This window comes from Ammospiza nelsoni, chromosome 14 (genome assembly GCF_027579445.1).
Source record: "Ammospiza nelsoni isolate bAmmNel1 chromosome 14, bAmmNel1.pri, whole genome shotgun sequence".
NCBI lineage: Eukaryota > Metazoa > Chordata > Aves > Passeriformes > Passerellidae > Ammospiza > Ammospiza nelsoni.
This window is the reverse complement of record NC_080646.1, coordinates 16,898,714-16,913,087: the sequence shown is the minus strand read 5'-3', so window position 1 is coordinate 16,913,087 and position 14,374 is coordinate 16,898,714. Positions and strand designations below refer to the sequence as shown.

The 14,374-nt window shown below is 53.4% G+C and overlaps 1 protein-coding gene and 1 pseudogene across 1 annotated transcript; both read left to right on the top strand.

Moving 5' to 3' along the window:
• The first annotated feature begins 57 nt into the window (after nucleotides 1-57).
• LOC132079584 (uncharacterized) lies at nucleotides 58-6,948 on the top strand. The gene is made up of 13 exons (XM_059482289.1): nucleotides 58-163; nucleotides 426-2,292; nucleotides 2,728-2,786; nucleotides 3,387-3,541; nucleotides 3,956-4,059; nucleotides 4,155-4,213; nucleotides 4,461-4,597; nucleotides 4,677-4,801; nucleotides 4,927-4,985; nucleotides 5,303-5,457; nucleotides 6,216-6,322; nucleotides 6,407-6,520; nucleotides 6,712-6,948. The coding sequence occupies exons 2-13, from the start codon at nucleotides 499-501 to the stop codon at nucleotides 6,754-6,756; spliced, it is 2,913 nt and encodes a 970-aa protein (XP_059338272.1). The 5' UTR covers nucleotides 58-163; nucleotides 426-498; the 3' UTR covers nucleotides 6,757-6,948.
• Nucleotides 6,949-9,200: 2,252 nt separating this feature from the next.
• On the top strand, nucleotides 9,201-10,837 carry LOC132079618 (SNW domain-containing protein 1-like; annotated as a pseudogene).
• The last annotated feature ends 3,537 nt before the right edge of the window (nucleotides 10,838-14,374 follow it).

Genomic DNA, 14,374 nt, shown 5'->3' with positions numbered 1-14,374 from the left:
AGCAGAGGGAAGCTGAGACCCCTCCAGCTGCACCTGGGGGAGCTCCGATGAGTTTGTGTTAATTGGGAGCAGCTGGGACAGAGCCACCTCCTCCCCTGGGAAAGCAGATAAAAGCCAGGGCCTGGCTGGGCCTTGGTGCTCTCTCCTCTTGGGCTGCTGCCAGGTGAGGGGTGCTGGGAAGCCTGGGGAGGTTTCTGGGGATGAGGAGGGTGTTTGGGGCAGGGAATGAAGGAATGTCTGAGCCCAGGGCTGTTACAACCCTGGGAGCTTCCCAGGAGGTGCTGAGGCTTGGCTCAGCCTTTCCTGAGCTGGGAGCCTGCTGGCGATAAGGGAGGGGTTTTAATGGGAAGCTTGGGAATGGGCTGGACACTGGGATGTGGGAGTGCAGGGAGTCACCCTGAATCCCCTCCTGTCCCTCTCCACAGCTGAGCTCTCGCCGTGGGCTCTCCCAGAGGAGCGGAGGGGTCGGAGCACCGGGAGCCCCCTGCGGCAGGAACGATGCCCCGCGCTGAGCGGGGAGGGGCTGCGGGCACAGCGCCCTGTCCTGCTGCCCCCAGCCGGTGCTGCAGAGCCCTCCTGCTGCTGGCCGTGTGTGCGTGTGCCACTGCTGTCCCCTACGGCCTGGCTGCTCTGGCTGCTGTCACCTGGGCTCCCCCGGGCTCAGCAGCCTCCCAGCCAGGGGCGGGTGACACTCTGGGGACAGCCTGTGGGGACCTGCTCTCCTCGGGCTGCGTCCAAGGGATCCAGGGAGTTGTGACTGCTGAGGGACAGAGCCTGGGGACACAGACACCTAGGACCTCCCTGCAGGGGCAGCCTGGCTCTGGGGACAGGGAAGGGCTCAGGCTGGGCACAGCAATGGCTGTCACACTGTCCCCCACACCATGGCCTGGCAAAGGGATGCCTGCTGCCTCAGCTCAGCCCTTCCAGCCTGAGGGTGTCCCCAGCCCTGGCTCCTGGGGTCACCTTGCTCGGGGTGGCCTCCACAGAGCAAGACCAGGTGATGCCACACAGATGCCAGCAGTGAGTGCAGCTGGTGGCCTGGGGCAGCCAGCGGGCACAGCAGAGCCCCAGAGCCCACAGAGAGACTCTGAGGCCACCCCCAGAGCTGGGATTGAGACAGCTGCTGGTGTCCCTGCCACCTCCCAGCTGTGGCTGCACCCTCCTGCCCTCCCCACAGCTGCTGCTGGCCCCTCTGCAGGGGCTGCAGTGACTCAGGTGCCACCCACCCAACTGGTGCCATTCCGAGGAGCAGCTGTGGGGTCTCAGGTGCCGCCCGATGTCTCCACATGGGCACCAATGGGTGCTGGCTCCTGGAGCCCCAGCCCAGCAGAGCAGGTGGTGGCCTCTGCTCTGCCAGCACAGGGGACACCCAGCTGGGCCCAGCTGAGCCCTGGCACGCTGGGGGTGTCCCCTGCCCTGGCACCAGAGGGGCTCTGGGGCACTGCTGGCACTGCCCTGCCTGGGGCAGCTGCTCCAGGAACTGGGTCTGGACTCCTGGATGCTGTCCTGGTATCACTTCCTGCCACTGCAGCAGCTCCTGGTGCCCACCATCAGCACCTGCTGGCTTCTTCCCTTCCCATGGAGGCATCTGGGGCTCCTGCTGTCACCCTGGGGACACAGAGTGAGTGGCCTTGTCCCCCTGCACAGCCCAGGGCTGCCAGCCCTGCAGGTCCCACCGTGACTGGGATGGGCTCCACAGCCCCTGGTGTCACCCCAGAGCTTGGACAGACGTTTGTGACAGGAGAACCCAGGCCCAGCCAGCCCAGGACAGCAGCAGTGGGACCTGTTCCCACTCCAGCAGGAGCTCCAGGGCCCAGCCCTGCCAGCCCAGGCTCTGTGCCTGCCCCCAGCTCCACAGAGCCAGCTGTGCACCTTACTGCCACCAGCAGCACTGTGACGTCTCCATCCTGCCTGCTGTGCTCTCCTGGGGCTGGCTATGCAGCCAGCTCCCTGCCCAGCTCCCAGAGCCTGGCTGTGCCCGCAGCACTGACCCTCCATGCCCATGCTGTGCCCAGTGGCTCCAGCGCTTCTCAGAACTCCTCCGCAGCCTCGGAGCAGCTCCCTGCAGCCACCAGAGCGGCCTCCAGCCCAGCTGAGCTGATGACAACGGGCACACCTGGCTCTAGAGGGACAACACGCCGTGTATGCCATCCCTGTGGCCTGCCCTTGCCCGCCCAGCCTGTGCACGTGCTGCCCCTGCAATTCCGGCTGCTGGGCATCGCCTACGCCCCGGCCCTGGGCAGCAGGAATTCCCTGAGCTACCGGCGGCTGGAGGGAGATGTGACACTCGTGGTGGGTGCTGGGGGTGCCTGGGACACGTTTGGCACTGTGGGGTGGTGCCAGGCTCTGATGGGGGGAGCAGCCTGAGTGCTGCACCAGCCCTTAGCTGGTTGGGTGCCCACCTGACCATGGTGAGGGTGGCAAAGCCCTGGAACTGCTTCACTGGAGCTTGGTTAGACCTGGGACTGGGCTCCCCTCAGCCCTGGCAGCCTGCAGGGCCCTGGCACAGGGCATTATTGCTGGGGTATTCCCTCCCAGGATGGGGGTGGCTGCTCTGGGTGTCCCAGCTCATCCCCAGCATTCCCAGAGGGCTGGCACTCCCCTGGGCAGCCTGAGCTGGCTTCCCTCTATTTGTTATTTACTGCCCACCTGCTCCTGCAATTCCCCTTCACATGGGGGAGCTTGGAAATCCTCCTCAATTAGTTACCGGGTGCTTCTTCCTTCCAGCTCAACCGGATGCTGTCCAGCTATGAGAGCTTCCTGCAGGCGAATGTCCTCGAGTTCAAGTGAGTGTGCAGCTGCAGGAGCGCTGGGGTTTGCAGCAGCAGTGGCCTCTGGTGGCCACCCTGGCCTTAAGGAGAGTCCTGAGTAGGAGAGCAACTTGTTACGCTTTGATAGATGCTGTGTTCCCTTGGGAGAAGCGCATTCCAGCGGAATGGCTGCAGCCATAAACACCGCTGTGAATGGTTTTTCTTTGGCTCCCAGAAGGCTGCGAGGTGGATGCTGGAGTGAACGGCTGATAAGGGCCGAAACCTTGTGTGCTTTAATGAGTGTTTGGTGGTGCAAGCTATTTTGTCTTTGCCCTTACACATTAATGAGATTTTCTTCAATCTTTCCCATGCTAGAAACATAAATATTGGAGTGTGTGCAATAAAGATGGACCCTGCTGGAAGAAGCAGTGGTCTCTGTTTTTTTCCAAGCTGTTGCAGCTTGGGCTTGGAGGGAAGGGTTTGCCCAGAAAATGCTCCAGACAGGAGCATTGAGGGGCTTCACTCCCTCCCTGGTGTTACCATCCCGAGGGATCCCTGTCTGAATTCCTGGATAAATGCACCTGGAAAAAATAAAAAAGCAGTAGCTGCGCTGCCCACTGTGTCCTGTCCCTGCAGGAACGGCTCCGTGGTGGTGAGAGGGGAGGTTCTGTTCCGGGGGGATGCTCCTGCTCCCACCAACTCCCACCTGATCCGCACCGTGGTCACAGAGGCAAGCAAGGGGAGGAACATCTTCAGCTGGCAGCTGGAGCCCCAGTCCGTCCAGTCTGCTGGTGAGTGCTGAAGGTCTTCCCACTGCAGGGCTGCTGCTGCTGCCAGGTGCCCTCCTTGTGCCTCTCTCCAAGCCAATACCCATGCAGTTTGGGTTCCAGGCTTTTCCTTCACTGAACATCCCTGTGTAAAGCCACTGTAAGGATGTGGAGGGTGGTGGAGGGCACATCTGTAGCAGCTGGATCTGTGTGGGCCAGGGCTTCTGCTCAGCTCCCTGGCCTCCCCTCTTTGCCCCAGCTCTGCTGGTAAATGGTGCATCCTGACCCCTTCCCACATGCAAAGGGATCCCTCCTCACTCAGCTGCCCTGCTGCTTTCTGCCTGTGCTGTGTGGCCGTGGGTGAGCTCTGGGCTGAGCACTACCTCCCAAGGAAGCTGCAGGAACAGGTCTGAGTGTAGCTTTTCCCAACTCCCTTAGGCTTCAGCCTGGAGAACCTGGACCCAGAGAAGCTGTCCATCTCCCTCACTGGCTCCCAGCTTGGGGTGGACAGGATGGACCTGCTGGACAAGCTGGTCCAAGAGGTATGCCAAGCCCTGGGGGCTCTTCCAAAGGGAGATGCTGGATTAACCTGTGCTAAACAGGGAAAGGTGTGAACTGTTGTCTTCTCCCTGCCCAGATTACTGCATCTGTCAGTGGCCTCTACAACGTGAGGAATTTCACCATCTCCCAGCTCAGGTATGGGGTGTAGCTATTCCTATGCCAACCTCTTAATTTCATTGTCTTCACTCTCTCCTGTGCCCTCTGCAGCTCATCAGCTGTGCTGCAAGGATGGAGGGGAGGGGAAAAGCTGGCAGGGGATGTGCAGCTGGAGCAAACTGGAATTGAGCCCCTTCTGTGGGCTCTCAGGAGAAAACCTCCAGTGAAGGTGCTGGGGCTGGGTCCCAACCCTCCTGCCTTGCTCAGAGCTCTTGTCTCCCCTCAGGAACCTGGGTGGGCTCACGGAGATCACTGGAGACCTCTACCTAGACACAGTTGTCCATGCTGACGTTGAGGAGGTTCTGGAAGCCCTGACTGCACTCTCAGACCTCTCCAAGGACCTGAGCTCCATCTCGGTGGAGGGTAAGGATGGTCCCTGTGTGTGCTGTGGGCAGAGTCGCTCCAAATGTGCTCAGCCAGGGCTTGTTTCTTGCTCCTTCAGGGTCCAAGCTGGGTCTGCTCGTGTACCCTCTGTCCTTTGTCGTCACCAACAGACCCTTCAGCCAGAAGCTTCAGGATCCTCTCTCTGAAGAGCACCACAATCTCTCCAGGGAACTTGGTGATGTGGTAGGAATGGGGCTGGTGGGGTTGTGGTCCTCCCAGTGGGGTGATAAGGGAGGGAGAGGGGCTGCTTTGGGGTGTCCAAAGTGCCCCAAAAGCTGACAGAGAGCTGAGCACACCCTTTCTTCCAGGTGGCCAGAGCCCTGAGGGATTACCCATCCTTCCTGACAGCCATCATCAAGGAATTCCTGTGAGTGGGAGCAGGGGTTCTGTGGGGCAGGGAGGGCTCCCTTCAGACATCAGCCAGCAGGTCATGGCTCACAGCTGCACATTTTTGGCTGCAGAAGGATCTGCAGAGGAAGCTGAGGTCAAGCATTAAGCCATTGCAGCTGTGGTGACTTGCTGGACCTCCAGGGATGTCCCTTCCATCCCAGGGCTCCCTGAGTGCACAGATCTCTTCCTGCTGAGCAAAACCCTCTGGGAGGAGGCTGGGAGTGCCCACCCATCCCTCCGTGGGGTCATGGTGGGCCTGGCAGGTGCTGGAGCTGTTCCCAACCCTGTCTGCAGGCCTGGCTCCTTGCTCTGCCATGGGAACATGATCTTCCAGCACCCTGCTCCAACCAGCATGCAGGTGCTGAAGACCCTCGTGCGCTCGGTGGGGCCAAACCAGGCTCTGGCTGGCTCTGACATCCACGTGGATCCATTCTCTCTGGCTGTGGGAGGTAAGCTCCCCTCTGGCACCTGGGTACCTGGGAAAATGACTGACATGATGATTGAAGAATGTTTTCTGGTTTTCACTGTCAAGGTGATATCCGTGGGTACAGAAATCACTGACAAAAGAGATTTGTCATTCTAAGTAGATGAGGACTATCTTGTGAGCCTTCATGGTGGCTGTTTTAGAGTTGTTGTAGGTTTGTTGTCTTTGGAGATAAAGAGGTGTGTCTTTAAGCCTTTAGGGACAGCAATTATTTCAGCATCAATATAAGGATTTTTTCACCCAGTGGGCAGGGGATAACAAAGCTCCAGAGCAAAGGGTTACAGAATCACGGGATCATCAAATTTGCAGGAGACCTTTAAGAACATCTAGTCCAACCATTAATTGAGCACCACCACAGTCACCCCTAAACCAACCATATCCCCAAGTGCCACATCCAGATTCCAAGCTCCGCACCTGCACTGGGAGCAGGGTGGATCCACAGCTGACCCCATCCTGATCCCCTGTGTGAGGAGAGGCTCAGGTGTCTTGGCTGCTGAGCTGAGCAGGCAGTGACATTTAGTGGCAGTTGTGCCCTCTGCATGGCCTGGGGCATTGGGGTTGGGGACCTTGTGCTGCAGGCTGCTGTGGGATGGGAGGAGAAGGCATGGAGGGGGTGGAACGGGAGTTCTTAAATCCCCTGTGTTCATCCTGGGGCAGTGGGTGGCTGGCAGCCTGTGGGGCAGAGCAGCTGCTCCAGGCTCTCAATGCTCTGTTCTGCTCCAGAGGACACTCTGGATCCTCCCAGGCCCCAGCCAGGATTCCCAGCCTATGGAGTGGCCTTGGTGGTCATCGGTGGCCTCTGCATCGTGGCTGTGCCCATCGTGCTCGTGGTGAGGGCTGGTTCTGTCTGCTGGGCTGGGCTGGGGGGCTCTGTGGGGCTGCTGGGGCTGCAGTGCCTGTGCTCTCCTCCCCAGTGCCTGGGCACCAGGAGGCTCGGCTGGCAGGCTGTAGAAGCCCTTTGGGACAGGAGAGACCCTGAAGTGGGGGTGCAGACGTTGGAAATGGATAACCAGGGCTTCTGGACAGAGGTGAGTGGCCTTTGCATCCCTTGGATTATCTTCTGTGCCTGGGAGCTGGTGTTTCTGCAGCTCACAGGTTCTCCTGTTAGCTGGTGAGGATCTCTGGGGCTGGAGAACCCTGTGGGGAGCTGGAGGGCCGGGACCCTCACTCCTGCCTTCACTGGAGGGGTTTCAAGTGACTTCTTCCCTCTCCCCTGCAGGACTCTGAGGATGGTCACTTTGAGTGGCAAAGCACTTCTGCCTGAGGAGAGAAGCAGAATCTGCAGCTGGGGGGAGCCTGGAGAGGGGCTGTGTGTGGGAAGGAGATGCTGAGAAGCTCTCCCTGACCTTGTGACAGCAGCTGCCAGGTGCTCCCTGAGCAGAATGCAGACTCAGGTGTGTTAAGGAATCATTTTGTGAATTTTGTATGTTAAATAAACTGTTTGTAGACCGTGAAACCCAGCTGTGAAGGATGTGTGTCTGCTGTGGGGGTGGTGTTGAACTGACATCCCTCCTTGGCTCCCAGTACCACCCCAGCCAGGTGCTGCTGCTCTGACTGGTGCCTGCGAGCTGGGCTTGGTCCTCTGCAGCTCTGAGAGGTGTGTTGGGGAGGTAAAAAAGCAAATTTTTAACCCATCCATCTCCCACTCCCCTCCAAACAGCTCCTGAGACCAAGAAACCATCTTTGTTTTGGCTCTATTGGATAATTTGGGGGATTGCCCGATGATTTGAGGTGTGGAGAGGGGTTCTCTGGTCTCTTGGAGCAAACCCAAGGTCATTTTGGAGGGCTGCTGTGTTTAAAACCAGGGAAGCTGTAGGGTTTGTGGCAGCAGGTGATCTTTAAATGCCACCTCTCCCTGTCACCAGGGGATCAGTTGTGTAGCTCATCTCTGCTGAACCTAAAGCATGACTTTATGGGGAAGCAAATCAAAGAAAAGAGATGGTATGTGAGGTCATTGGATGGAAACAGGGATGGCCCAAATTCTCAGAGATCCATGCCACATGTGAAATTGGGTGATTAGGAATCCCAGAGTCTGCAAACAACTGACAAACCTCAATTTAGTGAGGGATTGGATAATTATTTCTGGATAATAATTCCCAAGCTCACTCTAGAAATAGGTTCAGCTGTAACATATAAAGGGTCAAATTGCCAAGTTAAAGTGACTTGAATCTAGTTTTGATGCAGAAGACATCTGGGTTTATTGGCAAATTCCCCATCCAGTTAGACCCAAACCATGCCACCACCCAGGCTCCAATTGGGAGGGAATTCCCTAAACACATTTTAAAACAAGGCTCCTAAAACTAGCAGTTATGAGTAAAGGCCTTGGGGTTAAAGACTAATCAAACCACCTAGCTCTGGCATCACTCTGAAGTTTCCTTCAGGATAGAGATGCTTCAAACACAGCAAACTGCTGGAGTACTTCTGTAATAATAACTGGGAAAAACCACAAGACTAGCAGTTTGGAGGCTTTCAACAAAGCTCAGATGTCTTTTCTCGGAACTCTGAAAAATGCTTAAAATTATGAGACAGCATTGGGTCAAACCATAGAGCCAGTGCAGGGACCAGCCAGAGAGCTAACCTGATCTAAGAGATGCATAAACAGCTAGAGAACAAAGAAGAAGGATCCTGAAATGACACGTCTTTTAGATAATTACACAAAGAGATGTTAAAGCATAAATACACTAATAACATCTTATGAATAATGCCTATTATTGAATTGGAAAATTCACATCGTGTAATCAATATATCAGCCATAAACCTCTGAGGAAGTTGAGATAATGCCTTTCTAAACAGTCATATACCTATGACAGGAAAATAAAGGAAAATGCTAACACAGCTTATAATCAATAACAGCCATAATATAAAATCATCACTGACTCTTACTGTGTTATCTCTGGAAGACAAGCCAGCAATTGGAACAAAGATTGTAACAAGCAGTAGAATCTTAGACAAAATCAAAGGTGAACACACTGTATGTTTTTTATCCACAAACAGGTGTTTATCAGTGTTCCATCACAGCTCTTTCAGTTGGATTTGTCTTACCTCTTAAAAGAAAACAACTATATATCTTACAATGTAGAAAATATTTAACAGTCTTAGATTGCAATGCAAGATGTAACCAGATGTATTCTATTACCATCTGTTAAAACCAGGTGGGGCAGGGTTCTTTATCTCTTCCATGACTCATCCTCCCACCAGGGAGATATCTTCTGTTAATGAGCCATTGTCACTGCCCAACTGATAAAATTCCATCATCCCATTGTGAGATGCTCTGCCCAGGGGAGGAGCCAAGCATTCCTACCTGGATACAATCTGGGACTTCAAACTCCACAGCAGCCTTTGCCCACTGCATTCCCAGAGGAGAAACTTTCCTCTCCCACTGGTTTCCCAGAGGAAGATCAGACCCTTCTACTTCACCAGTGGGCCTTCAGAGGAAAACTCCCTGATTCTGCAGGATCACTGCTTACACAGAACCACAGCTGGCACTGCTGGAGGGCTGCAGCCACCACCCTGACCCACAGGGTGTCAGGTTGTACTCTGACTTTGCTTGAGCAGCAAAATTTTTTTTGGTGAGCTAATAATTCCTCAACTTTAAAGAACTACTGCAGATAAAATTCAAGGTTATAGGACTTAGTTAAGAACTTTCAACTAATTGCTGCAGATAATCTTGGAAGAAGAGGAGAGCTGCGGGCTGGGCGTGGGGCAGAGCGGACGGTGTACGTGGTCAAGATGGTACTCACCATTTTTTTACCAGCTCCAACCCATTTGTCCCAGGATCAGCTAGAACTAGAAGAAAGAGCAGAGCTCAGAGATCCAGGCAGACTGCTCTGGTCTCCTCACAAAGGGAACCTCCCCCATATGGTTACCGGAAAGGAGGGATACCACAGGCCCTAGAGGATTTTGGAGATGGGGGTGCCTTCCCAGAAATTCATGTGGCCCAATATCCATTGGATATGGGCCAAAAGAAGAAAATTTCCAATGCTTTGGCTCTTCAGGTGGATGCAGAAGGAAAAATAAAATACGATGCAATTGCTGGACAAGGGCAGTCAAAGGACAAGGTTATTTATAGCAAGTACACAGATCTTGTGCCAAAAGAGATCATGAATGTGGATCATCCTGAACTGCAAAGACCAGATGAGAACACAGTTAGAGAGATAACAAAGAAGACAAGAGAAGCCTTGGAGAAATTAATCTCCCAGAAAGTTGCAGCAGCCATGCCAGTTGGAGCTGCAGAGAAGGCAGCTCCTGCACAGTACATTCGGTACACGCCATCTCAGCAAGGAGCTGCATTCAACTCTGGAGCAAGGCAGAGAGTTATCCGGGTGATGGAAATGCAAAAGGACCCTCTGGAGCCTCCAAGATTCAAAAGCAACAAGAAGATTCCGCGAGGACCACCGTCTCCTCCAGCACCTGTAATGCACTCTCCGAGTAGAAAGATGACTGTGAAAGAGCAGCAAGAGTGGAAAATCCCTCCGTGCATTTCAAACTGGAAAAATGTGAAGGGTTACACCGTTCCCTTGGATAAGCGTCTGGCTGCAGATGGCAGAGGATTGCAGACTGTTCATATTAATGAGAACTTTGCCAAACTTGCTGAGGCGCTCTATATTGCTGACAGAAAGGCTCGTGAGGCAGTGGAGATGCGAGCCCAGGTGGAGAGGAAGATGGCTCAGAAAGAAAAAGAGAAACATGAGGAAAAGCTCAGAGAAATGGCTCAGAAAGCCGGGTAGAGAAGAGCAGGGATCAAAGCCCGTGTTGAAAAAGAGGATGGAGAAGCTCGAGCAAGAGATGAGATCAGACATGACCAGCGCAAAGAGAGACAGCACGACAGAAATCTCTCCCGGGCAGCTCCTGATAAAAGGTCAAAGCTGCAGAGAAATGAGAACAGAGATATCAGTGAAGTTATTGCCCTGGGGATGCCCAACCGCAGGCCATCCAACGAAATCCAATATGACCAGAGGCTGTTCAACCAGAGCAAGGGGATGGACAGTGGCTTTGCTGGAGGAGAGGATGACATCTATAATGTTTATGACCAGCCATGGAGAAGTGGCAAGGATATGGCCCAAAACATCTACAGGCCAAGTAAAAATATGGGTAAGGATATATATGGGGATGATCTAGAGGCTTGAATAAAGACCAACAAGTTTGTTCCTGACAAAGGGTTTTCTAACTTGGATCGTAACAGCAGTGGCAGGAGCAGAGATGGACCAGTGCAATTTGAGGAGGATCCATTTGGTTTGGACACGTTTCTGGAAGAAGCCAAGCAACACGGTGGTTCTAAACGGCCATCAGACAGCAGCTGCCCTAAGGAACATGAGCTTCAAAGCAAAAAGAGGAGGAAGGACTGAATGTGCTCCTTGGGAGGGAGGGAAATGGACTGCAAACTTGGATTTTATCAAAAAGGATTTTTAATATTGGGTGTACAGGAGGATGGTGGTGTAACACAGCAGTTCACAACTCTAGTATGCACACACTAATTCTTCTACACAGGACAGCTAGCCAGGGAGAGAGAAGACATGGAGGCCACCTGGAAACATTTCATAAGTGAATTAATTCTTCTTTAGCAAGTTCTCTGACTTTGTTGATTCCCCACTGCCAGGCATCTAAGGATAAGAGTGTAGCCCCCCCTCCTACAGCTTTAGATTTTTAGGTACCTCAAGCTTGATCTGTTAAAAGCTTTCCTGCTGTATATAATGATTGTCTTAAGATGTAACAGATGCTGGGATGTTCATGATTCAGTGTTTTAGTTTGGCTATACTGTTTATTCGAACAAGGGAGGGGAAACAGCTGGATTCTGTTTTAAAACAAACATTCATAGTTTCTCAGTAATCCTTGTTTTAGTTTCTTTACATTTAGTGAAATAAAGCCTCCTTCTGTGGTAGCAGCTCCCTGGTCAGAGAGACAGAGAAGCTAGATAAGTTTTCCCAGAATTGGCCCCAGAAGCTTTAGGGAGCTGGAGAGAAAGAATTTGAAACAATTCTTATCTTGCTGCACCTGATGTTGGGAACATGTGGAATGTGTTATGGAGATTTGTTCACCTTTTGTTTAACCCTTTACCAAAGGGTGGTTTCTTTACCTACTCAATGGTGATGGTGTTTTAATTAAAGGACCAATTAGTTCCACCTGTAACGAAGTAGGTTATAAAAATAATGGGTTTCTTAATAAAGATTATTAGTCTTCTGTGAATATCTTGAGAGTCTATGTCACTTATTACGTGGTCCTGGCTTGCTGCGCTGACATCCTTCCAACACTCAAAAAAAGGAACAGAGCTGCACCAGGGCAGGGTGGGGGGAGGTCTACATGTGGCCCCATATCTACATCAGGTCTCTTAAATGAACAGCAATTAAATGTTCCAAGTGATGGGCAGGCACCACCCCAAAACGTGGGGGGCTGAGCTGCCCTGCACTGCCACTGCAGCCAACAAGGGAAGGGAAAACTCTGTGGCACCATCCTGTGGCTGTGAACCAAGCCTGCTGTACCATATCGCATCCATAGGGATTAGATTCTTAACTCTGGCATGACTGGCTAGCAGTGGCAGTGGAAGACCTACAGACCCATCACAGCACCACCCTGCACCTCTGCAGCTCTATTCTCCCCCAAAATACACTTGTGGTTGAAAAAGAGGAGGGGAAAAGCAATAAAAACCAAACACTAAAAACTGCACACCAACATGAAGTTGGCTGAGCTCTGGAAGCTGCTCCTGTCCCCTGAGTCTGCCTCAGGCCCCCGGGGCTATGCCCCCTCTCCCAACCCCACCTTCCCTCCTCCAGCTTCTTTCTCCTCCTCATCCTCTCGCTCCAGTGGCCCCTCCGCACAGCCAGGGGGTCTCTGTGTGTCCCCAGCTTCCACCAGTCTCTTCTTGAAGCTAAGGTCCAGCACCATGTCCTTAGGCGGTGACTCCTTGGTGCCCACCCTGTCAGGGCTGCCCTCCTGAGACTCCAGCTCTTGGGGCACAGGCTTTGGCTTTTTAGGGACGCTCCTGTAACAGCTTTCCCCTTGGCTCTGCACTGCATCACTGCCCGACCTCAGGCTGGGCACCACCGAGACGTCTCTGAGGGCAGCAGGCTCCTGGCTGCCAGCCGTGCTTTGGGGTGAGGAGTGCTCCCACAGGTGCTTCCTGCAGAACAGGATGGGGTCTGTGCCCTTGGCCTTCTCCAGGTACTCCTGGTAAGGTGCCAGGCTGAAGACGTTGTGGATCACAGGCATTGGTGGGGAGGATGACAAAGCCTTGGTGTCCCTCAGGTGCTCCAGCCCTTCCAGACCTGATGGAGAAGGGCAGATGAGCTCCTTGGCTGGATCCATGACCTTGCAGGCATCTCCTTGTCCTGGTCCCCCATGGGGGGTGTCCTGAGGGGCTGGGCTGCTGTTCCTCCTCCCTGGGTGCAGGGTGTGACTGCTGTAGCTAGTCTAAAGCTACACAGATAATTTGGCCTAATAGACACCAACTTGACTAGCCTAGCTCATTAGAAGATAGGATTAAACAAGTCCCCAAGTGTACTAATGATAGTCTGGACTTAAGCTCAAACAGGGGATCTGAGCCAATTGTTTTAAATCATGGATGCTCTCCTATCCTTGGCTAGTGAGCTGGACAGAGTTAAGATCTTTAGCCAACCATGTTTATATGAACAAGGGATTTGAAACCCCTATAAAAAGACCATTCAGACAATAACCCTTGGCTCTTGCTGCATGAGCACTATGTGTGCCTGTAGCATTCCTGTCTCCAAGACCCAAGCAACATTTGGTGTCCTGTGTGAGGATAACAAGCTGCTGCAGTGTTGCAGAGAGACAGGGCAGTGGAGATTGCTGCCAGGCACCTGGGTGGGCTGTGAGAAGCTGCGGGCAGTGGAAAGAGCTGCTGGCAGCTGAAGGACACCACAGAGCTGTGGGCAGTAGAGAAAGCCATGGGCAGAAGGGACCTTGTCTTAGATTGCAATGCAAGATGTAACCAGATGTATTCTATTACCATCTGTTAAAACCAGGTGGGGCAGTGTTCTTTATCTCTTCCATGACCCATCCTCCCTCCTGGAGATATCTTCTGTTAATGGGCCATTGAGTGTCACTGCCTGACTGATAAAATTCCATCTTCCCATTGTGAGACGCTCCACCCAGGGGGAGGAGCCAAGCATTGCTTCCAGGATATAATCTGAGACTTCAAACATCACAGGCAGCCTTTTCCACTGGATTCCCAGAGGAAGACCAGACCCTTCTACTTCACCAGTAGATCTTCAGAGGAAAACTCCCTTCTTCTGCAGGATCTTGCCTTCTGGAAGCAGACACCAGTCTTTCTAGCCAAGACAGAGCGGCGGGCAGCAGAGGAAGCTGCGGGTGGGCAGAGAGCACTGCAGGCAGTGGAGCGCTCTGCCTGAAGTGGAGAGTGTGGCAAGGAACAGCAGGGAAAGCCACGTGGATCCAAACACCTTTGTGATTTACAGACACCACTGAGATAAATGGGAGCGTGGGCATCAGTGCCAGAAGACCCTACACTCCAGGTATGGACTCTTATTTTAACAAGAAGAGGGATTAAATATGATAAACAGGCTTTACTGGCCTTACTAAAGTGGTGTGGGAGTCATGGACTGGACGTGTCCGAAGAGGCAGCCTTGGACTTAAACACATGGGATTGGGCTGGCAGATACATACTTGCAGCAGCTGCCACAGCTGATGAAACTGCCATCAATGTTGTCAAACCCTGGAGGCTCATCCTGGACCTGATAAAACAGTTAGAGAGTGAGCGAGACATGAGGTTGCTGCAGGGGATGGCACTGGGCGGGCAGGGGAGGAGAACGGGCGGAGCATCCCCCACGTGGTGCCAGGGAGTCTCCCCAGGAGGGGGTGACCTGTCTGCAGAGTGCCCTGTGGCTGCCTGGGGCCATGCCACTGCCCAG

Bases quoted from the DNA above. Each gene is read 5' to 3' on its own strand.
- LOC132079584 (XM_059482289.1), top strand. From the start codon at position 499: ATGCCCCGCGCTGAGCGGGGAGGGGCTGCGGGCACAGCGCCCTGTCCT. The intron at 5,458-6,215 runs GTAAGCTCCCCT...GTTCTGCTCCAG, and splicing joins ATTCTCTCTGGCTGTGGGAG to AGGACACTCTGGATCCTCCC. The intron at 6,521-6,711 runs GTGAGTGGCCTT...TCTCCCCTGCAG, and splicing joins ACCAGGGCTTCTGGACAGAG to GACTCTGAGGATGGTCACTT.